Source organism: Eptesicus fuscus, chromosome 12 (genome assembly GCF_027574615.1).
Source record: "Eptesicus fuscus isolate TK198812 chromosome 12, DD_ASM_mEF_20220401, whole genome shotgun sequence".
NCBI lineage: Eukaryota > Metazoa > Chordata > Mammalia > Chiroptera > Vespertilionidae > Eptesicus > Eptesicus fuscus.
In genome coordinates, this window is record NC_072484.1 from 63,803,366 (window position 1) to 63,831,062 (window position 27,697).

Genomic DNA, 27,697 nt, shown 5'->3' on the forward strand with positions numbered 1-27,697 from the left:
TAGATTAACTTCAAGTTAAGAGTAAGCAGTGGGGAAGAAAGTAAAGAACCTGTCTGAGGATAATAATACTGCAGCAAATGCCTGGGGATCTGTCTCCTAGTTCATTATATAACCAGGATAAATCATCATTGTCTGTCCAAATCCCTCAGAGCTTTCCTTCCGAATGAAGTGATTAAATTCTGCTATAAACTTTCTCTTGTTCGGGCTTCAGGCTTTGTGCTGGGCCTGCTGGCACCCCAGCTCTCCTGCCCATGTGGGCACTTAGATTGTCCTTATCCTTCGGTTCTCCTGCCTGGTAAAATATTAGATAACGAGGACAGAGCTTATCTTGCACACGTCTGAGCTGACAAAGATGGCAGCCTCTCAGCTGAAGGCGGAGGCAGACGCAGCCGCTTCCCTGGCTGGAATAAGAATGAGCCTCAAGCTTGTCTGGCTCCGTTGCTGATGGTCAGATGCACATGGCGTGATTTCCATAGCACCCAGACAGCCCGCATCCCTAATATACCTGTCTAGCCAATGCTTCGGCTCTGCGGGGGAGAGATCAGGAGTTTGCCATGGGGCTCATTTCTAATGCATCAAGAGCAAATCTGTTACCAGCTCTCGTTTATATCTTTAGTGGTGAATAGCAGTGCCTTCTGATTTCGTTTTGAAAAGGGGCCTTCCTGAGCTTTTCATGTCAGGTTGAAGAGAGGGGAGAAGAAACAGATTATGCCTGACCGTGGGGATTAGCAGCCTGCTCCAGGTGAGGGATGGCCACACTTATTAATGCACTAATGAGAAGGAAGGGTCATTTTGATGATTAGTAATTTTGGCAACACAACTTCTGCCCCAGATTTGATTAAGCCCCTGTACAGACTTCCTCTTCCAGGAGATTATCTTTCAGAAGCACATTTGGTTTCCCTCCCCCTTCAATGCCCATTAGGAAAATTAAAACATTTAATTTTAGTGATGAATTTTACTGATGCAGACAACTGCTCTCCCAGATTCTCTCCGAATGTAAGCACAATTGCTACACCAACCAGAATATCTGTTACTTAACACAGGCTGATGTTAGGTTATGTGGCGATTGCAGATTCCTGGTAACACTACGTGACAGAATAATAAGTTCTATGTTGAAAGAAAAGTATCTCAACATTGAACCAAGCCAGGGGGACAAATCAAATAGGGGAACTGAAAGGTAGCTAATATCTGCAAAATTACTTCTTTCTGAATGAACTTGTCCATCAAACCATCACATTTCCCTTGCTTCTTCCCTTTAAGAAGCTGATAAAAAATGTGTTTAATTCACAAGCTAGTTAATACCGAATAGCTGATGAACTAAAGTGAATTAAAGTTGAAAGTGTGACAGAGTCCTTGAGGCTGAAATTAGTCTTATCTAAGAGTTTTTTAAAAAAAGGATGAAATATATAGTAAAGACTAAAAGCTGAGAAGCGTTCTGAGTCACAGTTAGCATTTTGTCTTTCTCCTAAAGGAGTCAGATTATGATAGCGGTTTTCCCATTATAAGGGAAGCCTCAGAACTCCGAAATACACACATACACACAGTCCCCTTCTTTATCCTTTTTCTCTTTCCCTACTTAGATATTACATAGTATCTCATCTCTTGTGGATTTGTTTGACCTCTATTATTATTTAAAAGGAAAAAAAAAAGATGCTCACTTGAGTTCAGGCAAAACAGACAATACAAAGTAAAAAAGAGAAGAAATAAGAACATCAGCTAAGGAGAATGATTTTTCAAACCTAGCATGTAGAGAAAATGATTTTATACTTCATTTCAATGTTTGAAAACCTAATGATTTCAAGTAGGAAGGTTGTAGTATGACTTCAGATGAGAAAAGGGTTACTTTCTTTAAAAAGTTCTCAGTTGCATATTATGGATTTGACTGCACAAGATGGAAGCCTGGGAGTTTGTGAGATTTATCTGCTAGGGCTTAAATAGACCGTTGCTTTTTATGTCCTTTAGATATGACAGAATGCAAAACTATGTAACAGTCACAGTCTAATGAAAATATTATGAAGTGTATTGGAGTAATTACTAAAGAACTGGCTGGTTGCTTTAACTAAAATACCAGTAGGAGAATTAAAAATAGAAAGTTCTCCCCCCGCCCCTTTCATGATTTATCATTACCTCCTCTAGCACCGAAATGCCCTTCTGACCACAGTTTTTCTGTGACATTCATGCTGGTTTTGAAATGATGTAAAGAGGAACTTCATTCCCGCAGCCAAAATAACATGCAAGGGGGAAGAGTAGAGAGAGGGTACAGTGTGATCAGAAGTAGCGTTTTCTTTCAATCCTTAAGATATTTTGACTCAATATTCTTTTTTAAAAAATTCTTTTCATTAACGTGGCTATATGTTCTACAGTCTCCCTTGCAGGTGAAAATGAATGCTAAGTCAAAATGGAATGTAAGTAGAAAACTCAAATACAGAATGATCCACTTGTCTAGTCCTGTCAGCGGAATTCTTGAAAAAAATTAGACCTGAAAATGAAATGAGCATAAATGAGAGATGTTAAAGAGAGAAGACACTGATTCAGTCACAATATTAATTTTAAATAGTAGACTGCTAAAAAGATGTTAACGTACATCAGAGAGAGGCCCTGGTTAGGGAAATGGACTGTCTTATGTTGGCGAAGGCTTCCGCGAGTCTCCATTCGCAGACAGCAATGGTTTTCTTCTCGGACTCATGGGAAATCAGACTTCATGTGACAGGGTTGTGATTTTACAAGGTCCTTTTCAGGAAATTATTTCTCATCATACAGGGTTTTTTTTTTTTTTTTTTTCCAGAATGGGTCAGTTGAAGATACTGTATACTTTCTAATTCTGTGTTTATTTACAACACATCTACACACTCATGCACACATGTGTGCACTCACAAATGCACACTAAAATACTCAAGGGTCTAACTTTCAAGTCAACCTTGAAACAGCCTAGATGCCTAAAAAATTAGGGTGGACCTATATGTGTCCTTGTAACATTACACCTACTTCAAAAGACAACAGGGATTGCAAGTCCAGAGTCATGGGAATGAAAGATCTAGCCAAGTGCCCAGGAAGCTGATAATATCAAAACATTATGTGTGTATTTGTTTTCTTCTGGGAGATTTTTCACTCGTAAAATGCCTCAACTTCCCCAGGTCAATAGTTCTCAAACTCTAACATGCATTAGAATCTCCTGGAGGACTCCATAAAGCCCAGACTGTTGGTCCCACACCCAGAGTTTCTGATTCAGTAGATCTGAGGTGGGCCTGAAAGTGTACATCTCTAACAGGTTCCCAGGTGATGCTGATGCTGATGCTGCTGGCCCAGGAGCCGCACTGAGAACCACTGCCCTAGGCATCATACTCCAGAGTTCTGTTCGTGTTAGATGGTCTTATGCTCATATATTTTGCAAGTACCAGGCACAATGCTAGTTGCAGGGAATCTGGGAAACTTACTGCCTTTGCTTTATTGAGAGCAGTCAACTGTTCATCATCCACCAACCACATTCACCCTCAGCCTGCCTGCAGGGATAAGGTGAGGACTAGCTAATTCCCTAGCCCTTAATTAGTTTAATGGGGTGGAATGGTTCAGGACACAGAGGGCTAAACAGTTCCAATTACTTCTGCCTTTCTGTGTTAGAACTCTTTCCATCTCCAGTAGACAGGGAGGTTTTGCAGAGTAAACTCTCTCTTGGATAGCTGGATCTTTGGACAGATGTATAGGTCCTTGAATCCCTTCAAGGGCCAATGCCCCAGGCCAGGTACACAGTGGGATTATTTTTTGCCAATATTTAAGAACTGTCATTTATGATTGAGCCTAATCTTGTTCATAATTCTGTTCCCTCATATCAAATCCAGTGTATATTTATTTAGCTTTGCAGTGCCTACAAAGAAATGGGGTCACTTTCAACCTTAAAAATTAGTCCCAGAATACATTTAAATAATAATAGTTGATCGTGGCTCGCTTTTATGTAAATTAGATGATGTTCATTAAGTTACCGATAGTCTATTTATTTTAGACTCATGGAACACTTGAGTCCAGAAAGCTTTTGATACAGATTGCATCATTTTCTAGGTTCCTGAGGAGGACATGGTCCAACATCATTCATCTGTGAAATGATATGTCAAAAGAATAAGTCCCTCATATTCCCATCCCAGTGAAACCTTTATGAAAATACTGTGAGAAGAACACTCATTCCTTGCTTGAGGTTGAAACCACTAGTGACATTTACACCGGAAGAGTTGGGGGCCGCACCTGTACCTTCCCTTTCACCCTTGGCAGGAACTTCCTTTTTCTTCCCCCTTTGAATATCATCTTGAGCTTCTCTGCTCTGAATGAATCAGTTAGATCTGCATGTTTTTACACAAGGATTTTATAGGTAAATAATTTTTGGAGGCTGGGAAATAAACCTACATATCGATTTATCCATTTTCTGGAAGTGTTTAGATTATTATTCTTTATTTTTTAATAGGATATCAAAAATAAATTCACAAATGGAGCTTCAGTAAGGAATGTATTTTCAAATATACCATCAAATTGATGCCTTATTTTAAGAACTTTAGTTTCTTTCCTTTCCTTAGAATTTTTTTTAAGTATAACATGTGGCTGTTACCTCATCAAGTGAAGGAACAAAAGGCATGTTTTCTCCCCATGATTTGGTTTGTAGCAGACGTACCTGGCGTTTTCTGTAAGCAGCTTCAATTTTGGAAGACGTTTTTTAGACCTGTCTCTCTGTTCTTACGGATGATTCTTCTGAGCAATCAACACAGTCTCCTCACAAAGAATATGCGATCACCATTGGTTCCTTGAAACGATCTTGACCCTGTTTTAGAAGAAATGTTTTCCTAATCCCAGAGTCCAGCAACATTGATGTTATGTGTTACTGTGTCCACGTTCAGCTCTTTTCACACTCAGGAAAGCCAGCTAAATCACTCATCACCCTGTCATCGTTTTTCTTTTACTATTGGTTCCTGTCTCCAGAACCTCTCAATTTGTTTACATTAACCTGTGGTCGGAGAAAGGCAGTGAAACAGTAGTTTGATGCCTCCACAGGCTGCCTCTTCTGCTTGGTTTTGTCCTGTGTGTGGTGGAGCTCGGGCCTCCGGTACATGCTCAGCTTCATCCAGCAAGACTTAGGGAACTGTGTTTCTTAAATTTCAATCACAGTTTCTGCTGCCGTTCCCATCGGCTTTTCTGACAGCCTAGCTTGTTTGGATGCTTTGCTTGAGGATGGCTTGTGGCACTACCGCTGTGCCCTCTCACACATGCCCCAGAGGTGGAGGGAGTTGAGTCCAGGTAGTTAGCAGAGGGCAGATGGTAGGCTCTGGCCCTCTCTAACAGAACCCGGCAGGGCTGTTACTCCCACAGCTGCCTCAGGCCTACCATGGTCTGTCTTTCCCACAAGTAGTATCATCACTACATCCGGGGTGGGGAAAGGGTGGCTTGAGAAGTAAGAGAAGTCTGGGTGAGGTAAGTGAGGTGAAGTTGTGGTGGACAGGAGTAAATGGGGGAAAGGAATGGAAGATAGAGGAGAAAATTTCTAACTGCTTGGGATGCTAGATCTTTCCTCCAAGGATAAAACATAAGGTAAAGGAATATAAAGTAAGAAAGACACCAGGCAGGTAACTGAGAGCGTGTGTGTGTGTGTGTGTGTGTGTGTGTGTGTGTGTGTGTGTGTGTGTGTGTTGAGAGTCCACTTGTGTGTAGCAGGAAATCAAAATGAGCCTGAATCTGAAACATCACATGTTTGGGCATGCCACCTCCTGTATGTTCTGAATTTTGTGTTCAGAAATTACATATTCCTGGAGCATCCACCCTTTCCAACCATCGCAATCCTCACTGATTTGTTTTCATCTTAAAATCTGCAGCATTTATAATCTCTACAAACAATTTAACTTATCATGAATTTCTGTCTTATTTGATACACACGATTAGCCTTTAGTCCCAAGGAAATCCTACCTTGTGACTAGTCCTTTCTGTCTCCACCAAACCTGCAAATACATTAAAAGCTCAGGAAATTGAGTCTAACTTTGGGTTTGTTTGTTTGTTTTAATACTTGCATTGATTTCAGAGAGGAAGGGAGAGGGGAGAGAGATTTAGAAACATCAATGATGAGAGAGAATCATTGATCAGCTGCCTCCTGCATGTCCCACACTGGGGATCAAGCCCCCAATCTGGGCATGTGCCCTGACTGGGAATTGAATAGTGATCTCCTGATTCATAGGTCGACCCTCAGCCATTGAGCCATGCTGGCTGGGCAACTTTGGGTTTTTAAATGTATAGAGCATTTTACATTAAAAACTCTTCTGAAAGACCAATTTATTACTTTGATCCAGAGGTCTCATTATCACCAAGTGTAAGAGAAGAAACAAAGCAGAGTTAGTTGGTGGCCTTGAGGCTGGTGCTTGCCTTCTCACTGGAAATCTTGGAGCTTTTCTTTTTAGATGTTTCTTTAAGAATGAATTACTAACCCAGTAATCATGTGTGGGTTGTAGTTGCCTTTGAAAAGGGAGTTGTCATGCTGCTTTTGTCTTTGAAAAATTAAAATATCTAGAAGAAAAAAGACAACTCAAGTCTTGTGCTGTTTCTCACTGTAGAATTCTTCTCTTTCCAACAATCTATACCAGTGGTCGGCAAACTCATTAGTCAACAGAGCCAAATATCAACAGTAAAACGATTGAAATTTCTTTTGAGAGCCACATTTTTTAAACTTAAACTATATAGGTAGGTACATTATTATTAACTTAATTAGGGTCCTCTTAAGCTTGCCTTTGCTAAAAACTCAAGGGGCCAAAGAGCCTCATGTGTCTCGCGAGCCGCGGTTTGCCAACCACTGATCTATACTAATAAAAGGGTAATATGCTAATTAACCGGACATTTTCCAGATGTCCTTCTGGACAAAGCCACGGTGGCAGGGGCCGAGGCAGAGGTGGTTAGGGGCGATCAGGCCAGCAGGGGGTGGCAGTTAGGGGGCAATCAAGCCAGCAGGGGAGGGCAGTTAGGGGGTGATCAGGCTGGCAGGGGAGAGCAGTTAGGGGCGATCAGGCCAGCAGGCAGAGGCAGTTAGAAGCGATCAGGCAGGTAGGCAGGTGAGCGATTAGGAGCCAGGGGTCCTGGATTGCAAGAGGGATGTCCAACTGCCGGCCGTCAGGCATCCCTTGAGGGGTCCCAGATTGGAGAGGGTGCAGGCCGGGCTGAGGGGACCCTCCTCTACCCCTCCTCCCCACCCATGCACCGGGCCTCTAGTTTAAAACTAATTCCATATAAATAAAAACTCTTTAGGGATTTTCTTGAGAATATCAAGAGTAATAATTTGTCTAAATTAAAGATTTTTATTATGGAAACTGGTTTGGTGGCAAAGATTTTGTGTTTCACATTTAATATCACTGGGTGATAGAATAGGGATGAAGAAGTTAAGTAAATCAGCCTTAGCTTTTTATTTTTTTCTAAAAGTCAGCTGCAGTATGAAAAAATGTACTCCAAAAAGATGTGTGTGTGTGCACTTGTCTGTCTGTATTTATAGAGAGAAGTAGACAGCAGACAGAATTTTAAAAATAAAGCAAATGCAGCAGTAATCCGGTCTAGGACAGTGATTCTTAACTCTGGCTGCACACTAAAATCACCTGGGGAGCTTTAAAAACTCCAGACGCCTAAGTCCGCCTCTGAGGCTTCTGATTTAGTCAGTCTGGAATGAGGCTGAGCCATTGGTATTTGTGAAATACCTGGGCGATAAAATCTGCAGCCAGCTGTGAACCATTGCTCTAAAGAATATATGCAGAGTTGAATTCAAAGGTTGTGAGCAATGGAGCCAATACATTTGTAAATGAGGCCAATAAGATTGTATGCCATGTACATACATACATGGTTTTATTTGATCTTTATGACATACTTAGGGCATTTAGGGGTGATGATGAGGAAACAGATGCTAGGGAAGGTTATGTGAGGAATCCAGCATCACACAGTTCACAGGTGGTGGGTCAGGTTCCAGCCCAGGACCTTCAACCAGAAGGACACCACCTGGTGTCCATGTGTTCGTCTTCTGAATTATAATCACAAACCTTAAAAAGACCTTCACTAATGAGTTACTAGTATGTTCCTGATGAAGAATGGACTTTTGTGGAAGATGATTTACCTTATATAATAGGGGGAAATGAATAGTCTTTACTCTTTCAACCACTGCCTTTCAAACTTTTTTAACCCTGACCTACCATGAGAAATACAACTTACCTCACAACCCCGTTCAAACACAGGCCCAGACATACAGAACCCAATCAAACCTTCTGACAGTGCTTATCCTTACTTCTTGCTCTCTAATATTTTCTATTCAACCCTGTTTCTTTAAATGCTGGTTGCAGTCTACTGCACTAACTGCCCTCATGGATTGTGACTCAGGACTTGAATAGCACTGTACAGCTTTCTTCTCTCTGAAGGCCAGAAAAGGGTAACATCATGATTAGGAAAATGAATGGCCTGTCTTACACAGCCACATGGAAAGATCTGCTGTAGGCTAAAGAAGGAATACTATTAGGTAGAGTGTATAGGAAATATTATTAGTTATAGCCTTGGTAGGCTTGGCACTATGTAGTCAACCAGGCTTTTAACCCTTTTGAGGAAAAAGTCTTACACAAAAGAGTGTAGGTGTGATTTTTCCAAGGCGGATTAATGAATGTTGAAATCTTACATTTAACTCTTAGAAATTCAAGATGAGAATCAGGGACATGAAAAAAGTAAAATTTATAGTCTATAAATATTTTAGAAGGACTTTGTAAAGTCTTGGTTCCCAATTGGGGTATAGAAGGAAGCCCAAACTGGTGAAGGTATTCAGGTTCTAAGAATTTGTTATTTGACACTCACATTTTAAAATTTGATTATATCAAATGAATGTAGAAATATTTTAAAATTTATTAAGTACCATTTGCAAAATAAAAATGCTATTTTAAAATTTTCTAATTGCCTTTTGGAGGAGGGGATTGGTCTTGTTTCCCCAGCAAGATTGTGAGGTTTTTGTGAGCTGACCGGGGCATGGATTTCTCTTCTTTCCTCACAATGCTTTGCGCAGTGGTGTTCACATAGGAGATGCCCTATGATCATTCGCTGCAGGGAAGCTCTGCCTGCTCTGTGTCTGACTATGGCCTAGGAATGGAGGAGAGGGTGCTGAGGAGTATGGGGATAGGAGCCTTGGGCAGTCTTTTTAAGTTTTCCTTTTCCTCCTAAACTTTCTTATATCCTGATTTTCCATCTCCATCCTTATTTATCATTATCATCTATAGTAATAAAATAGTAATATGTCCTTCTGTCCTTCTGGACAGAAGGTGTCCTTCTGTCCTTCTGGACGAAGCCGGGGCTGCGAGGGAAGCCTGGGTCCCAGGTGCCTGCCTGCAGCTGGAGGGAAGCCCAGGTCCCGGGTGCCAGAGGGAAGCCGGTGCTGGCAGCTGGGGGAAGGAAGGCCTACTCTTGCACGAATTTTGTACATCGGGCCTCTAATGTACACATCCATAACTACACTGCACACACAGCATGTCTTTGGGTCCTAGAGAGAGTCTGTGTCTCTGGAGAGGTGCTCTGAGGAGCAGCTTCCTCTCAGAGGTGGCATGAGTGCGTGCCCAGGAGCTCGCCAGGTGAGAGCAGGGCTTAGAGGAGGTGGCTCCTGGCTCAGACCCCCGGTCAGTCTGCCATCAGCTGACATTGCCAGCCACCATAGTGATTATGACCACTATTGGTTCAACTTGACCTTATTCTAAGCAATATTGTTTAAATTATACCCATTATGAACCACTGGTTAACAAAGAAACACTACTATTGAAATATTAGTGAGGAGATTAAAAACGCAATCACTTTGCAAATGTATCTCAGTGTAGTCTTGCTCAGGTCTCTATATTTCATTATTCTGATAGATGCTTCTGGTTTTTCAAAATGTAATGTTACCAAGGAAAAGCATATTAATAATTATATGTTTATAGGGAATAATGATCATCTCCTCCCAAAAAGGTGCTTGCAAACAATGGCACAGAACATAAATATTACAAAAACAATGGCACAGAACATAAATATTACAAATACAAGCCCATTGATTTTTAAAGCTGGAAATACAAAAATTATAGGCATCAGTAAAATGCAGTTAATTGTTAATATCATAAAACATTTTCATTTCATAGTTCTTTTTATTATATCAACTTTATTGAGATATATTTACATACCATACAACCCCCCCCCCCATTTAAATTAAAGTGTATGCTTCAGTCGTTTTCAGTATATTTACAGAGTTGTGCAGCCATCACCACAGTCTAAATGTAGAACATTTCTGTCACCCCACAAAGAAACCTCATACCCAATGCTGTTCATCCCATGGTCTCCCAGGCTCCCAGCTGTAGACAACCACTAATCTACTCTTCATCTCTATAGATTTGCCTACTTTGGACATTTCATATAAATGGAATCATATAGTTTGTGGTGCTTTGTGACAGGCTTCTTTTACTTAGCATGATGTTTTCAAGGTTTACCCATGGATAGCATGTATCCATACTTCATTTCTTTTTATGGCCGAATAATATTCCGTTCTATGGATATACCACATTTACCTGTTGATGGATATTTGAGATGTTTCCACTTTTTGGCCATTATGAATATGACTGCTGGGAACATTTGTGTACAAGTTTTTGTGTGGGCATATGTTTTCATTTCTCTTGGGTGGGATTGCTGCGTCATATAGTAAGTCTATGTTTAACTTCGTAAGAAGCTTCCAGACTGTTTTCCACAGCAGCTGCACCATTTGATATTCCTATCAGCAGTATATGAGGGTTTTCATTTCTTCATGCTTTCACCAGGTTATTGGTCTTTTGATTATAGCCATCCGAGTGGGAAGTGGAATCTCATTACGGAATTGAGTTTCATTTCCCTGATGGTTAATGGTGCTGAGCACCTTTTCATGTGCTTTTTGGCCATTTGTTTATCTTCTTTGGAGAGCTCTCTGTTTAGATCCTTTGCCCATTTTTAATTTTTTATTATTGAGTGGTAAAAGTCCTTCATATATTCTAGTTACGAGTCCCTTATCAGATATATGATTTGTAAAAATTTTCTCTCATTCTGTGGGTTGTCTTCTTCCTTTTCCTTGATGGTATCCTTTGAAGCAAATAGATACATCCTTTTTCATTCCTGATTTTAGTCATTTGAGTATTTTTTCTTGGTAAGTCTACTAAAGATTTGTCAATTTTGTTGACCTTTTCAAAGAACCAAATTTTGGGTTTGTTCTTTTTTTTTTCTTTCTGCTTTATATTTGATTATTTTTTGGTTTAATCTTCATTATTTCCCACCTTCTTCTTGCTTTAAGTTTCATTTACTCCTAAATATTTTTTAATTTGCTGTATGCCTTTTGGATAATTTTCAGAGATTTTAAATGGTTATTTTTAAATAATGGTTATTTTTCTGGGGAGTGGGTCCATCAAGCTCCTCACCCTACAATTCTGGAAGTGAATCTCCCCTATTATATTTTAACTAGCCTGGTGCACAAAATTTGTGCATTTGAGAGGGGGGTCCCTCAGCCCAGCCTGTGCCCTCTCGCAGTCTGGGAGCCCTTGGGGGATGTCCGACTGCTGCGGAGGTGGGAGTGGCTCCCTCCACCTCAGCTGCACTCGCCAGCTGTGAGCCCGGCTTCTGGCTGAGTGGTGCTCCCCCTGTGGGAGCTCACTGACCACCAGGGGGCAGCTCCTGTGTTAAGCATCTGCCCCCTGATGGTCAGTGCATGTCATAACAACCCGTCATTCTGCCATTCGGTCGATTTGCATATTAGAGTTTTATTATATAGGATACATTTTATAAGGCTATAGTTGCCTCTCAGAGTATTAAATGATAATAGACAACTTAAAAAAGTTTTTCTGTAAGGTACATTCCAAGAAAAATATTGTAAAGACATTTACAATATTATCATTCTGGCTCTTTAAATTTTTAAAAATTCAGTTTTATTTGTATAACCAAGATTAAGTGAGTTTCTGCCAGAAACCCATTCTTCCTGTGAAAACTCCAAAGATTTTTATTATTGCCACTCTATTTTGATAAATTTTATTGCTTTCCTAATTTGGATGTTTTTGTTGAGAATAACAGACTTGATTAAGGTCACTTGTAATCAAAACAAAACCACATTTCTCCTCATCCACATAAAAGGCACTCTCAGGCCTTTGGGCAGTGGGTGCTGCTTTCCTAACTATTTTGGTTTCTGCCTGTTTCATGGTGGCATGATGTTCTCATAAAGCCCCGTTTATCTTCATCATCTCGGTAATCACGGGCCTTGTATGGGCACCTAAATTCTTCATGTTTCCATGTGGTGCTTTCATTGCCTATGTAGATTGATTCCTCGTTTAAACAAAGACATATGACTGACATCAAAGTGTATTTAAAAATTATCTTTTAGCCCTAGCCAATTTGGCTCAGTGGATAGAGCCTCTGCCTGCAGACTGAAGGGTCCCATGTTCGATTCCGGCCAAGGGCACATGCCGGGGTTGCGGGCTCTATCCCCAGTAGGGGGTGTGCAGGAGGCAGCCAATCAATGATTCTCATCATTGATGTTTCTAGCTCTCTCCCCCTCTCCTTTCCTCTCTGAAATCAATAAAAAATATATTTAAAAAAATAAAAATAAAAATTATCTTTTAGTTTCAATACTTTTTCAATTCACAAATGAATAAGATATTAAACTAAACAATTTCTTCAGGCACATTATAATGTTTAGTATTAGAATAGGTTCCAATGAATCCCTACACAAAAAGGACATTTTTTTAAAACTATATTTTATTGATTTTTTTTTACAGAGAGGAAGGGAGAGGGATAGAGAGTTAGAAATATAAATGAGAGAGAAACATCGATCAGCTGCCTCCTGCACACTCCCTACTGGGTATGTGCCCGCAACCAACGTACATGCCCTTGACCCGAATTGAACCTGGGACTCTTGAGTCCGCAGGCCGACACTCTATCCACTGAGCCAAACTGGTTAGGGCCAAAAAGGACATTTTGAGTCTGAAAGAAAAGGAAGTGTTATGGACACAATAAATTAGAAATAGAAAATAAAAAGGAAGGGTTTCTTTTTTTTCTGGAAAACTCTGATTTTTATAAATATTTACATTTATTTTTGCTTACCTTTTTATACAGTTTAGAGCCAGCTGCTTCATCTTTTCAGAGCCAATGAAAAGGAAAGTCATAAAAGACAATAGCCTTAACCCTTTGCACTCGCTTGCTTTTTTCTCGATTCCTTTATTCTACTCGGGATTTAATTTTTTAAATACCCCAGATTTTACAAAGCGCGGCAGTAGAATAAAAAACTGGAGTTTCTTTTCATACAAACTTATTTATTTGGATTTTTTTATATTTCAAATTATTGATACATTCAAAGAGTAATTTTAATCTCGATGCTAACTGTGTCGAGTCATACTCGACATCCGAGTGCAAAAGGTTAATTTGCCAGAGAATAGGTTTTGTTTAACATAAAGGAAAATTGCCCAGTGCTTCAGTTACCTTTGCTTCCAAGTATCTTCCCTGAGATGGGAGGACTTCATTCTCCGTTGGTGGAGTTAAGCGGTCTCAGTGCACTTCTAGCCTTTTCCAAGAGCCTTGGTCTCAGAGAAGGAATTCATTTCTTGAATCTTTTAAGTGGAGCTTATGCAGGGTGGGGCAGAAGTAGGTTTAGAGTTGTGAGTATGTGAAACACACAGTTAATTCTTGTATTATTATTTATTAATTATTGTATTATTTTCCATATTAACAACTGTAAACCTACTTTTGCCCCACCCTTAGGTCAAGGTCCCTCCAAAAATAGGATTTGGCTCAGGGGTCATCTCTGGACCAGCCACATTTAGAGCTAGCCTGATTAATGGTTAGTAGATTCTGAAGTGAGACTTCCTGGTTCAAGTTCTGTCACAACCACTAACTAGCTGCGTGACATTGGACAAGTCACATAACCTCTCTGTGCCTCAGTTTCCTTCTTTGTAAGACTGGGATAATAACGAGTGCTCATCTCATATGATACTTGTAAGGCTCAATTAAATGAGTACTTGCTTTGGAGTGCTGCTTGGCACATAGTAAGTGCTGTGTGTTAGCTATTATTATTGTTATTGTCATCATTTGGGTTTAATATCCCGGCTGTATGCTCCTACAGGACCCCATACATTTATCCATTTGTTCATTCACCTGCTCTGTGCTGAGCACTCTGCTGGGTACCGCACTACGTCACATCAGCCTCACTGTCTCACTAGCTAGTGCTCAGGACATGAACTGGAGACTTCAGGGACCAGGACAGTTCCTGATTTTCTTTGTATCCCCTGTCCTCTCACAGGGAGTGGCACACAGTAGGTGCTCAGCTCTAAACACTGACATAAATGAGAATTCACTTCATGTTTTCAAAGTTGATCTGGTACCAGAGAGCAGTGATTCTTGTGTTTAAAGCGTATATGCGCTAGACTAGTCTTAAAGTGCCAAAGATTAAACAGCGTCTAGTTATATAGCTCTGGCGTGGTTTTGGATTAACTTGGATGTTTCCAGTGCTTGCCTTAGCATATGCTCTAATACACTAACCAATACCCTCGGATGTGCTGTGACTTTATCTCAACTTCTGAGGAAATGAATGCTTTTGAGAAAGCCAGGAATCTGAAGGTCTTAGAATTAACTGGACACATCCTAGAATTTGTAGGCAAGACCAAGAGAAGCTCCAGAGATGACAGTGTGGCCCTTCGTCCAGAGTCAGGCCATCCAGGAGATGCGTGTGATTGCAGGGACCACTGTCTTACCGTCTTCAGGAGTGATGATCAGTGCGGTTAATATCAGTGAGTAATTTAGGAACCACACACACCGAACGAATGTGGATGTCACAGGTGTGCCGTAAGCTGTATGTGCACAAAAATGCACAGTGTTTGCGGAGCTGATGTCAGTGTGGTTCACATACCTCAAGGGGCAGTTACAGTTTTTAAGGAATCAAGACCCGGGAGGACATGAGGGAGTCGGGCCAGGTTTATAGCCGTGGAGCAATGGCATCTTCACAGTCCTGTCTTTAGGAAGAGTCTGCTCATAGCACTTGAGTTTTCCCAAAAGGTAAAATTAGAACTCTTTCTTAACATATGGTATCCAGAATTCCTGAGGGACGTCCGGAGATTTTACAAAGAATGCCAAGTATCCTAGAAATTGTATTCTGATACCAGAGCCTCTGTTAGCATAGGTTGGTTGGCTTTGCCATTCTCGTGAGCCCTGAGAGCACCATCAACCCCTACTGCCTCTCCTACAGGGTGTGGATGGATCAGTAACAGCCCGCCAGCACAGGTGGGAAGGCGGCAAGCAGCACCTGTCCTGCGTGGTACTGGGCCCTGCCCTTAGCCCAGAAGGGCAGCATTCTGATTTCACACACAGGTGCACACAAGCGCTTGCATGCTGAGTACCATTTGTTAAAGTCCTTATTGAGTAGCAGTCACTTGGGTTCAAAACCGGAGACCTGGATTCCAGTCTCATTTCCTCTGTGTGGTGTGCAGAAGACACAAACTGTCTGAGCCCCCAGGTTTGCTCATTTAGTCCAAATGAGGAGTTTGGATTAAACCAAAGTTTCCGAAGACACTTTGATGTGCAGATGAGTCACCTGGGGATTTTGTTCAAAGGCAGGCTCCGGTTTAGTAGGTCTGGGGCTGGGCACCAGCTCCTGCCTTCCTCATCAGCTCCTGGGTGACAGTGCCGCTGCTGGTCCGGGGACCCCCCTTGGAGGGTTATATGTGTTCCTTATTTTCTCCTCCTAACCACCATATGATGTGGGTATTCTGAGCCTCATTTTAAAGATGAGGAAACGGGGGTTTCGCTCAAGCTGACATACTAGTAGTCAGATAGCAGGACTAGAGCCCAAACTGGGGTCCAACTGGCCCCCGAATTTAGCCACTATAAAAATTTTGTACTGCCTTTCATTTTCTTCTGGGACTTGGAAGAGTAGCTGCAGTTTTAAAAGGTGGGTAACCCACGTATTAGGAGCAGCTTAGCCATTATGAAAATCTATATTGCCTTAAATGCAGAATAACATGTAATTCTTTTTTCCATTAGAGGAAAAAATACTGCAGTGGCATGGATAATGCATAAGGTAAACTTCACAGTCTGTTGTTCATACAGGATTATTGTTGCATATTAGGAACCTATTTCAAGGCTATTTTGATTTAAGCTGATTTATTTAATAAACTTTTAATCCACCTTATCTTGCTAGCTCCATCGTGTCTCATATTTTATATTTGCTGACATTTGTACAAAATGATGGGGAATTGAGTACTGTGGTTGGATCACGTGCAGAGCGTTCAGGTTTCTACATGAGAACCTCTCTGTGTTAAAATCTTTAAGCACCAAGAATACATTATAAAATTATTCTATGCTGTAGGCTAATGTCCACAAATATCAAACAAACTATTACTGTGTTTTGAGTATGCAGGAACACAAAGTTTGTGTTCTTTTAAAGTCCTCATGACTTTAAGCACAGCAGCCTTACTTAAAATACACTGTTGTGTTTTCTAAAGGCCAAATTCCAGGGCTTAATTTTTATGTGGAAAATTTCATCTCAGAGCAGAATTTTACAGCACAGTCATAAACCTCAAAGAATGAGAATTTGTAATGGACAGGGCCATCGATTCTTAACAGGAGTCACAATAACAGGCATAAGAGACATATAAAACGGCTCTAAGAGCCTCTGGCAACACGTGAAGATACATAACCTTTAGCATGTATTTGCCAGTTAGTTCCTAAAAGGAATCAGGCAATCAGGCTAAAATTACCCAAGTAAGTCCACATAAATCAACTAACATCCTCTGGTTAGTTTCAGGTGATTTAGTTGGTTGGTTGTCCGATAATTAATTCTGCGTTCACTGCCCACTGAGCAGAGTGATGGGTGGGTGGGTAGGAGCTTCTGAGTCAGACTGCCCAGGGTTCTGACTCCCAGCCTGCCTCTTAGCAGCCACATGACCTTGGACAAAACATCCTCTCTGAGACTCAGCTCCCTCCCTAGAAAGTGGGAATAAGAAAATGTGTGTCTCGGGGTTGTATGAAGATAAAGGATATACTATGGTACTCGAAAGTGTCTAGAACGTAACAGTACACTGAGTGGCCAGATTATTATGATCTCTGAATGCATAAAATCTGGCCACTCAGTGTGTGTGTGTGTGTGTGTGTATACACATACATACATACATACATATATACATATATACATATATATTTATATTAGAGGCCCAATGCACGAATTCGTGCATGGGTGGGGTCCGGCCAGCCTGGCCAGGGGTAGGGAACATGGGCGGTTGGCCGGCCTGCCTGCTGGCCGAACTCCTGGTCGAGGGGACAATTTGCATATTAGCATTTTATTATATAGGATATATACACTGAGTGGCCAGATTATTATGCGTTCAGAGATCATAATAATCTGGCCACTCAGTGTAGATCTTTAAAAATGTTTTTACATGCTAATTTTATGCAGTGTAACCATTGTAAAGGTATTCCAAACTCTCCAAATGGTCTGCTTCTGTAGAAAAACTCTGTTTTGACTGGGATACCTGTTGAAGGTGGGAGAATGGGGTGGGTGGGTGGACAGCAGGCCATGACTGAGAAGCCCACGGTGATTCAGTCAGAGGACTGGGCCGGGCTAGATGCTAACCCAGGTTGTGTGTGACAGAGAAAGATTCTGGTATAGCAGAGCACCCCTTTATCACCCAGAGATTTTTTTTTTCAGAAGCTAATGAGCTCTGAGTAGCCCCCGAGCTAATATCCCTGCCCTGTGCTGCCTCTCTTGGCCATTCAGGACACAGACGCTTCCAGCCACCTCAGCTTGTCATAGTCAGATCTGGGCTGGCCGCCAATCCTGAGAGCCGGTTCAGTTCCTTAAATAAGCTACTTTCTACAGATGGAACCGAAGACGAGTTCAGCTCTACAGTAAATGCTTGTCTGTCGGATTACATTGAAGGTCTAATATATTTCCTCCTGAAGACTGTAACCACTTAGTAGATATTTATCAGATGAAGTAATGAACTGAGACCTTTATGTAGGAAACCTGGACGATGCTGGGAGAGGGAGCTTGTGAAGGCTGAGGCTCTGGAGGTCCTTGTTGCTATCAACAAACCCTTGTGTAAGTGTCTGTCTTAGTTACCCTCCCTCGCACCTTTCCCCAGGCCTCTGCTGTACACAGGGAAACCTCGCACAGCTTGGGACATTATTAACTACCCCAAACTTACATTAGTAAAATCAGCCATCAGAGGACTCCTTTTAAAGATACATATTTAAAGACAAGGAGGAAAGATTTATTGAATGCACATGGTTTTTTACACTTTCCTACTTGTATGTTTTTGTTCAGCAGACTTATTTCTTCTCACGCCCTTCTGCTGTGCATGCTGCCATTTTCCCTGAGTTAGGGGGACAGAAATATTGGCACTTATTTAAAAGGCCCCAGTGATCCACATATCCTCATGGCCAGCTAGAATAAGATGTTTAGGGGGGTGGGGGAAGGGGGGAGAGGTGTAGGGGGGAAATACAGTGACGGACAGAGACTTGACTTGAGGTGTTGAACACACAATACAGTGTACAGATGATGTGTGTGGAATTGTGCACCTGAAACCTGTATAATTTTGTTAACCAGTGTCACCCCAATAAATTCAATATAATAAAGGGTGGAGGGGGGGAAGATGTTTATCATGTGTTTCTTCCCAGAGCATCCTCTTCAGAGGCTGGTGCTTAAAAGGAAATAGGAACGAAATTAAAACCACCACTTGGTGACTTAGCCCCACAGCCCTTCAGTGAATGCAGGAAAATGGTGAAGTGCCGAGTTAACCAAGCGGCAGGCAGACACGCGTGAAACCCAGCCCTGTGGCTCTGATGGACACTCACTTCCGCCCCGGCACATGCCAGCCAGCCTGCTGCGAGGTGTGGGCAGTGTTTTGAAAATAAGGTGTCATCCATAAAGTCAAAGGCTTTCCCCCCCCTTTATTGATTAAGGTATTACAAATGTGTCCTTATTCCCCCATTGCCCCCCACCCACCTCCCAATTCTGCCCTCACCCTCACCCCCTGTTGTCTGCGTCCCTTGGTTATGCTTATATGCATGCATACAAGCCCTTTGGTTGATCTTTCTCCCTTCCCCCCACCCTCCACTACCTTCCCTCTGAGGTTTCAGCACCTGATCAATGTTTCTCTGTCTCTGGAGATCGGTTTATGTTGTTCATTATAATCCACAAATGAGTGATATCATGTGATATTTATCTTTCTCTGACTGACTTACTTCACTTAGCATAATGCTCTCCAGCTCCATCCATGTTGTTGCAAATGGTAAGAGTTCCTTCCTTTTTACAGCAGTGTATTATTCCATTGTGTAGATGTACCACAGTTTTCTCATCCACTCATCTGCTGATGGGCACTTAGGCTGGTTCCAAATCTTAGCTATTGTAAATTGTGCTGCTATGAACATAGGGGTGCATATATCCTTTCTGATTGGTGTTTCTAGAGTGACTGTTAAAAACAGATTAAACACTGAGCATGATTAAGCAGAATGAACAAGGAGCTTAATTAAGATCGATTTCCTACAACACAAATGCCCAGTTGATAAGGAAGATAGCCAAACAAAATAAATGTGTAAGGCAGAGTGGAATACCCTGCAGCCATTAAAAATGAAAAATATCTTGATTTTTTTTAACACATGAAATATGCATTTTAAATAATAGTCCCCAAAGAGGACTATTTGCCACCATGTGAAAATGCTAATATGTCTATTAGCAAGTGACAGAACAGATTTTCAAGTCCTGTATGTTGACAAAATCTCAAATTTTCAATGATAGACCTGCATGACAGTCATATGCAATCTTGTGAATACTCCTCTCAAAGGACCTGATTCCAGAGTGATCTTATCACCACGGCTAAACTGACCAGAAACTGCCATTCCTGGACAGCGAGGACCAGGGCTGCAGGACCAGGGAGGACCCAGGAGGCCCCGCTCGCAGTAGGAGCGTCTCTCAATGCCTTCTGAGGCCAGCTCTCCTCGGAGGAGGGTTCCCTGAGCTGGGTGACCAAGCCCCAGCCCAGTCGCTGGAGCCTTGCCCTCTCCATTCACCCAGTTATGTGACTCTGAGCAGAAATGTGGGGAAAGTATAACATAAGAGCGGGGAGTTACATTTTAAACGTGGAAGTGGCTCCAGGAAAATCAGGCTGTCTTGACTGGCACATGCAAATGTATACAACTGTTAATTTTCCTCCTGAAATTCCCATGTCTTTTATCCACATGAAATCTGGGAAAAACCTTCTTGATGATTCTTTTGTTCCTTTCCTGCCCTCCCCACCCCCCAACACCTCACCCCAGTCATTAGAACACGAGATAGTGAAGTCTTCTCGCCAACTGAGGACCAGAGGTGACATCAGGCCCAGCCGCTCTCCTTGGCCCCAGGTGACGTGCTGGGGCAGACAGCAGGGACCAGCTGCTGACGTAACTATTCTTGTTTCTAATGCTGGCTGTAACCAACAGTTTAGTTTTGCTTTGACAACTCCTCCTACAGCCAAAACTATTGTTATGGTCCACATCATTGCTATTTACCCTAAATAAGGAAAAACAAAGGCTATTCTGGTCACAGAGCAGTGCTTGTGGCTGGGGTTATTTGCAATATTCCCGTGGCATGCTGCCCTTTTCTCTGAGGCCACAGCAGGACTTTTTCGGTACAGTGTGGTGACAGACACCGAGGTCTCTGCACACAGCCCAGGGCGTCAGAATGCGCTGGAGATGTGTTATGCACACATGAACCGACCCGGTTAGACCTCGGGGGAAAAGGACTGTGCTTGCACAAAACGAACCAGGAAAAGCGCCCTCCTGAGATATGTCTCTGCTTTAGTGTTTGAATTGCCTTTTCTCATTACCTGAGATTGTTTTTCTGCAATTTCTGAACCTTGTAAACTAAAATTGCACAGTAAGATTGAGAGTCCTGACTGTAGAGGATTCTCTGGGGATTATTTGTACTACCATGCATGGAGACATAATGATGATGAGAGAGAGAGAGAGAGAGAGAGAGAGAGAGAGAGAGAGAGAGAGAGAGAGAGAGATATGCAGGGAGAGAGACTGTGAGTGTTTCCTGCTGTGGTTATGGCTTTGCCAGTTGCCAGTGCAGAGCATAGCTGCAGGAGCCATGCAAGCTGCTCCCGTCAGTTAGAGACTCTGGGGAGAGGAGGACCCAGAGGACAGCCCACAGCTTGGCTCCTGCCGTGAGGGACACGGCGTGCGCTCTGAGCCCGGACGTGCTCTTGAGGCTGGATCCACAGCAGAAAAGCATGAGTAGCTAAGCGTCCCTGCCTGTTCACACACGCTGCGTGCTGCCTCGGTAAGCTCTCCCCCTCTCTCTCTCTCTCCATTTCTTCAACTCTGAAAGCCTCTAGCAGAAATCATGGGGAGAAATATTGGATTGGGATTTGTAGATTTCCCCTTTCTCTCTTGCCTGGTTTGATATTTGCCTGTTAAAAAGATTACTGAACGTAATTGAACCAGAAGATGATCTGTCTAGCTGCATTCCACTCACCTGTGTGTGTAACATGTCCCGCCTGAGGCCACGCACAAGAAGTGCACACTAATCGTCGCTCTGTGCTGCTGTTTAAAACCCTGGGTGTTCAGATGCTCTCAGGAGTTCAGACCCTGGACTTGTTATCTGCTCTGTGACACCAGCGGCTTCCTGCCGCAGAGCTCCCGGTTTCTGTGGATGGCAGTTGATAATTGGTAGCCACAGTCTGCGGTCGGAGCCACAGCATTTGAGTCTAGCACCTGGGCTGGGCCCCGCTGATACAGTAGAAAGACACACACACACACACACACACACACACACACACACACACACACACACCACGCTGGCTATAACTGCACCTCTGAGCTGCCTGGAGAGGAGACTGCCTGAGGCTGAAGGGATGCTTTGAACTGGGGTGGGGGGGCAGCATCACGGTTGGACTCCCCCTTGCAAAGGACTCGATTATGTCCAGTGACCACCTGAGCAACAGCACCCAGAAGGAGGCCCCGTTTAAAGACCTGTTCTTGAAAAAAGGTACACTCCCCAAGGCCCGCTGTGCGTGATGCCTGCTCTCAGGGCTTGGTCGTGGTTGTTCTTGGAGTTTAGTCTGAGGATAGAATTGAGAAAAGTACGAAGTTTGTGTCTCCCTAAGGGGGGCTTGTCAGCTCTGAGAACACTTCGGGGCTCGACTCTCTTTAGGAAGTTGTATTTTAGGCTTTTTCATTTTGTTCTGCTCTGTAATCATTTCGCTCATGTTGGGAGATGTGCATAAATACATAGGCTTGTTGCTTTGGAGTTCGGGTTCTCAAATGCTCTGTGAGTGAGGTGGAGACCTCCCCTGGATATTGTTACCCAGGAGTGCTTTGTTTTCACCCTGAGCCCCTGAAATCAGCATTTTAAAGAAAAGATGCATTTCTCAGGATGTGGGTGGTTCCCTGGGTAGTTTCTCAGGCACCAGGGCAGTAACAGTAGATGTTAGGAAAGACCTGTGACTCTGAGAGGGAGACAGACAGACTGACTGCTGGCCAGGAAGCACTCACAATCCGCTGCTCTCAACTGTGAATAAGACAGTTACTTGTGCAGCTATTTTTTTCTGCGGCACTTTTCTAATTTAATAATGTGGGGGTGGACTTTAAATGAATTATATAGAGGGAATTATGGTTTTAGCCAGGTATCTTTTCCCATTTACAGCCTGGCAGAGGGATAGACTTTTCAAAGGTCCTAATTGCTCTTGCGGCTTTGCTGTGTTTTCAGAAAATCCTGCCAGTTATCTGTGATTGGAACATATTTAGCTAAATTTCTTTCTGAAGAGATCACAAAACTGTAGATTCTGAAATGCATGGTGGAAAGTTGTGTTGGATGAGTGCTTAGACCTCAGTAAATTAAAATAATGTTATTCTAGCCTGATGGACTCACAGTATCTGCATTCTGAGGATTAAATAGTCAGTTTGATTGTCTCTCTCTCTGCTACCTGCGCGCCAGTGCCATCAAAGGCCCCTGGCCTTGGACCAGAGTCCCGCAGATGTGCCCGGGGCCATACCTTGCCCTCCGAGGGCCCTGTGCCATTTATGCTCTGCTTTCATCTCTCCCCTATAGATCGTAGGTACATCCCCACTTTCATTATCATGCAAAACGTTCATTATAAATATGTGACTATCAGTAGGATTCTATATACAGGTAATTTGTAGCAGCCTGAGGCTCTTTCCAGGGACAGTTCACACTGCCTAGAGGAAGCAGCAACCGTTGAATAATTGTTACAGAATATGAAAACTTTAGCAGAACTTTTCTTCTAAAGTCATTAAGAAATGTTTAGTGGAATATGGTTCTGTGCTGGACACTGTTCAAATAAGATTTGGTCATTGGGGCCCTTTCCTTCAGGGATTTCTTCATCAGTTATCTGGAACGAACACGACCTTGTGCCAGGTGCGTGCTACCTGCTGAGGATGCTATAGAACAGGATGCTGCCCCAGGGCTCACTCCATGGGGGGAGAAGGTCAGAAAATGGGCACCAACAAGACAGTGAGAAGTGCTGTGCCAGCGTTTAAATGTAAATGCATGCAGGGGAGCCCTCCAAGGGTAGAGAGCCCCTCAACAAGGGGTTAGGAGAGATGGTCTAAAGCAGTGGTCGGCAAACTCATTAGTCAACAGAGCCAAATATCAACAGTACAACAATTGAAATTTCTTTTGAGAGCCAAATTTTTTAAACTTAAACTTCTTCTAACGCCACTTCTTCAAAATAGACTTGCCCAGGCCGTGGTATTTTGTGGAAGAGCCACACTCAAGGGGCCAAAGAGCCGCATGTGGCTCGCGAGCCACAGTTTGCCGACCACGGTTCTAAAGAAAACTAACGCTGGGAGTGACCCAAATCTGGGTACTTCCAAATCTGGGTGGCTCTTTTCCCCTCCTGTTGTTCTGCTTGCTGTAGGATAGATCAGAGTAGCCAACCCACCCTGAGGAAAAGAAAGTTCAGAATACAGGGAGGGGCAAAAGGAGGTTTACAGTTGCTCATATAGAAAATAATACAATAATTAATAAGTAATAATACAAGAGTAAACTCTGTTTCACGTGCTCACAACTGTAAACCTCCTTTTGCCCCACCCTGCATATAATATAATCGTTATGATTACAGCTCTTACTCTTTTGCCTTCTGACCTTCAAGCTGTGAAGTTATTCTTATAACACAGGCTGAATTTTCCCCCCTCAACCTTGGTGTTTAATGAGTGTGAATTTTCATTCAACCATTAAAGTCTCTGAGAGTATTTTTATACTAACAGTTCACTAACTTGAGACAATTATAGTCGATGTGGATCCAAACTCCTGCCCCCACCCATCTTCCTGCCCCCACCCATCTCCCTGCCCCCACCCATCTTCCTGCCCCCACCACCCAGTCTCTGTAGGATTCGGGGAAAGAATCTACTAGCTTTTAGGAACACTCAGCACTTTAAGAAGTGTCACAGGGCCATAAATAAAGAGTAAGACACCCCACGGCTGTCATCTTTCCACCACACCCATCTCTGCTCAGGAAGACGGAGAGGAAGGCGATGCAGACACTCATTCACTGTGCCTGAGCCACGGCGGGGGCCCAGGAGAGCTCTGGAGAGAGGGGCTGCCTGGAGGGTACGCTAGCCCTGGCAGCTGGCCTACCCTCCAGGGGTCTCGGGGTTCCCAGGAGATTCTAGCACTTAGGGGGAGTGAGGTGGAGGTACCTCATGTGGATGGCCAGGGTGGGAGATGAACCCCTGGGGTGCTGTGCAGGGGTTTGTGGAAAGCATTCAGTGCTGTCATCGTATTCTGCATTGCAACTTCTCTGAATGCTGCCAGGTGTTTGCTTGGCCTGGTGGAAGGAGGGGGCCATTGAGATGCCCAGAACCTCCCCTGTTATAGGGTCCGAAAGGGCATAACTTATGTATCTGAAACTTAAAAATAATTCAACATTTAGAAAGTAGGACTTCTGTGAAGGATGGTATATTAATGGAGGAAAGACCAAATGGAAGATGGTGTCAACCAGACCACAAATAGAAATGAGTGTTATATTAGGAACCTAAGGTGGTAGAACCACACTTCCCCCAAAGTTCTTTAAAAATAGTGCAGACGCTCATGCCTCTAGTATGAGTCAGTTCAGCTCTTCATTGAACCAGGGAATAGGCCCACAGGCCTCACTCAGCCCCCTGTTTCTGTAATTCTCCACTGCGCATCTTGGAATCTCTTGGAGATGTTTCTATAAAAACACAGAGCTGCCATCATCACTGTCGTCACTGGTTTACGACAATTATATAAGGCGATGTGGTGCCTTCCTGTACATTTTAGGATGGATTTATTATAAAATTTCTGGTGTTTGGATGGCACTGACTCATCCATGGCTACGTCATGAGCTGTATAGCCCCATGAGAAGAGGGAGAGTGTGAAAATTTGACTTTGGCCTAAAATTCTCTCCTTGTGTGGCCTGCTTTTTGACGTTCTTCTGTTGATATCAGTAGCTATTGGAATCAAGGAAAACTGACTCAGTGGGCTGTGGTCAGAATCCCTCTTGGGCATATGACATTTTGGAAACCCCAAAGTATCCCTGTTATTCTCTCAGAACTCTACCATTTCTGTAAGTTTTTTTAAAAAAGTGTTTTAGTAGTTCATTGAAATTCATTCTCCTCTTCGCCTCCCCTTCCCATCCTATCCCCTAAAACCAAAGCTGGAATGGGGTCTTGAAGGGAGAGGTTATTGGCATTTTTCCTTTCTGTGCACATTCACATAGCCTCTGCCCTTCCACATGAAAAAAGACAACTTCTTGAAGGGCCAGGCGTGGGCAGACCGGGGGGAGGGAGGGCAGCAAGGCCCAAGTGTAGTGCCAGGTGTCAGCTGGCATCTGCCTCACTTTTGTGGACAGACTGCAGCTCCACAGGGTGGGGTGCCTGGGTTCTCCGGAGCAGTAGCGTGCATGCACCTGTCTGATAATATGGCTCTCCGGGCCCTGTCCAGAGAGTTCCCTGTGGGGTGGGTAACAGGCCTTACTGTACCTTCTGCTGCCCTGTGCACAGCCTTGCACCTTGGGCCTTCCAAGCCTGGAGCACATGGAAGAGAAATGGGTACAAGCTGGGAGGGTACGTGTGTGTGTGTGTGTGTGGGGGGGCAGTGTGTGGGAATGTGTGCCCAGGAGCTGCCACCTTGAAGGGATGGTGGGTTCAGCAGGAAGTGGAGAGGGCTTGGCCTGCCTGAGTCCTGACTGCGCAGTACAGGGTGCTGCTGGGTGAGGTTCCCAGAGCCCTGAACAGGTCTGTGGTTGAGATCAGGAACACAGAAATCTTAAAACTGGAGACTTTGAAGAACAGGTGTGCTGAATTTCATCTGAGAGATTCAGAGTTGGGAATGCAGGGTTGTTGAGGGTTTTTTAAATATAAAATTTCTTTTACTTGTTCTATGAAAGTTATTTTCTTGAGAAGATGTAAAATTAGGCCTTTGGCAAGAGAGTCATGTCGGGCGCTGGCAAAACACTTTGGGGTCCTGACTGCCTCTAAGCAGCCGCCATGTATGGGTGGGGGACTTGGAGGGAGGGTTCAGGAATGGCGAGAGGAGAGACAAGGATCACCTATCACAGTTACTACAAAATGTATGGACAGAGGGGAGGAGGGCAGCTGGGTTTGTGGGTCTACAGCCTCCTCCCCCATCTGCCCTTCCCATCTGCCATCCAGGCTGCGGATATCCTATGGTGGTTTGGTCTTTACGTAATTTGCTGTTTGTGATGCATTTTTCAGCAGAATCTTCCTGTTTGGAGTGAAAGAGGGTGTGGGAGGACAGGCATGGGGGCTGCTTGTATTCCCCTCGTGAGCTTGAGTAAGGTCTTGAAGGGAGAGGGTATTGGTAGCACAGGACTCTGGGGTCCAGAGGTCATCACACTGTTTCCTAGAACCCTCTCTCTGTTTGGACGAATTCTCACTTTGAGAATCCTCTGACCCCTCTTGGGGGAGTATTTGTAGCCCCAAAGAGGGTAAAGGCTTCCTATTTCCAGTTGTTAGTGTTCAAGAGAAAAGTCTGTTTTCATTGACTGATGTGGCCCAGAGTTCAAAGCAAAGGTCTGCTGCACATTGGACGGGGGTTGAAAGGCTCTAGTGGGGCTCCGTGCCCGGGGGCTTCACAGTGTCTCATGGGTCCCTGACTTTGGGGCTTCAGGGAGCACCACAGGTGACCTTGTCATGCAGCCAGGGGTCAGATTGCTGCTGCTGCGCTTGCTGCTGCTCCTGTGCCTGATGAGGACTTGGTTGTTAGCACAGTGGCCTTTGGGACCTGGGCCAGTCCTGCAGGAGGAGCTGCCTCTCACGCTGGCCCAAGGGCTATAGTAGCTCAGGTTCTGATTGGGCTTCTGTCACCCAGCGTGGCCAGCTGGGCTTCACTGCTTGCCTCAGTGGTTGGCGCCCTGAAGACCCAGTTCCTGCCAAGCTCTGCCCTCGCCCTGCCCCAGGCAAGTTCAGCGCTTCAAATGCCCGTGAACCCCTAGGGTCACTGTGTGTCCTCTGTCATAATGCACCTGCTGTGGCCATACTCATGCATGAAAACTCGGGACAATGACCCTGGAGCTATTTCAACCACATCTCAAACCCTGGCATCTGGAATGTCCCCAAGAAATCCAGGCTGCTAATGTTTGTACTAGAGTGCCTACTGTCAGTTGGTCTAGACCACCAGTTCTCCAAGTATGGCTGAAGATCCCGGGGGTCCCCAAAACCCTCCCAG

At 43.6% G+C, this 27,697-nt stretch overlaps 1 protein-coding gene across 4 annotated transcripts in view; it reads left to right on the forward strand.

Annotated features, from left to right (window-relative positions):
* Nucleotides 1-27,697, forward strand: part of LDLRAD4 (low density lipoprotein receptor class A domain containing 4) — a 329,032-nt gene that overhangs the window by 278,456 nt on the left and 22,879 nt on the right. For 2 of the 4 annotated variants that reach the window (XM_008159557.3, XM_054724318.1), the window contains exon 1: nucleotides 21,946-22,015. The exons of 1 other annotated variant lie outside the window; for it this stretch is intronic. In XM_008159557.3, the coding sequence (XP_008157779.2) occupies nucleotides 21,946-22,015 (70 nt within the window). Of the gene's footprint in view, nucleotides 1-21,249; nucleotides 21,308-21,945; nucleotides 22,016-27,697 lie in introns of those variants that run through there. One more of the 4 variants, XM_054724319.1, reaches the window with a different exon arrangement.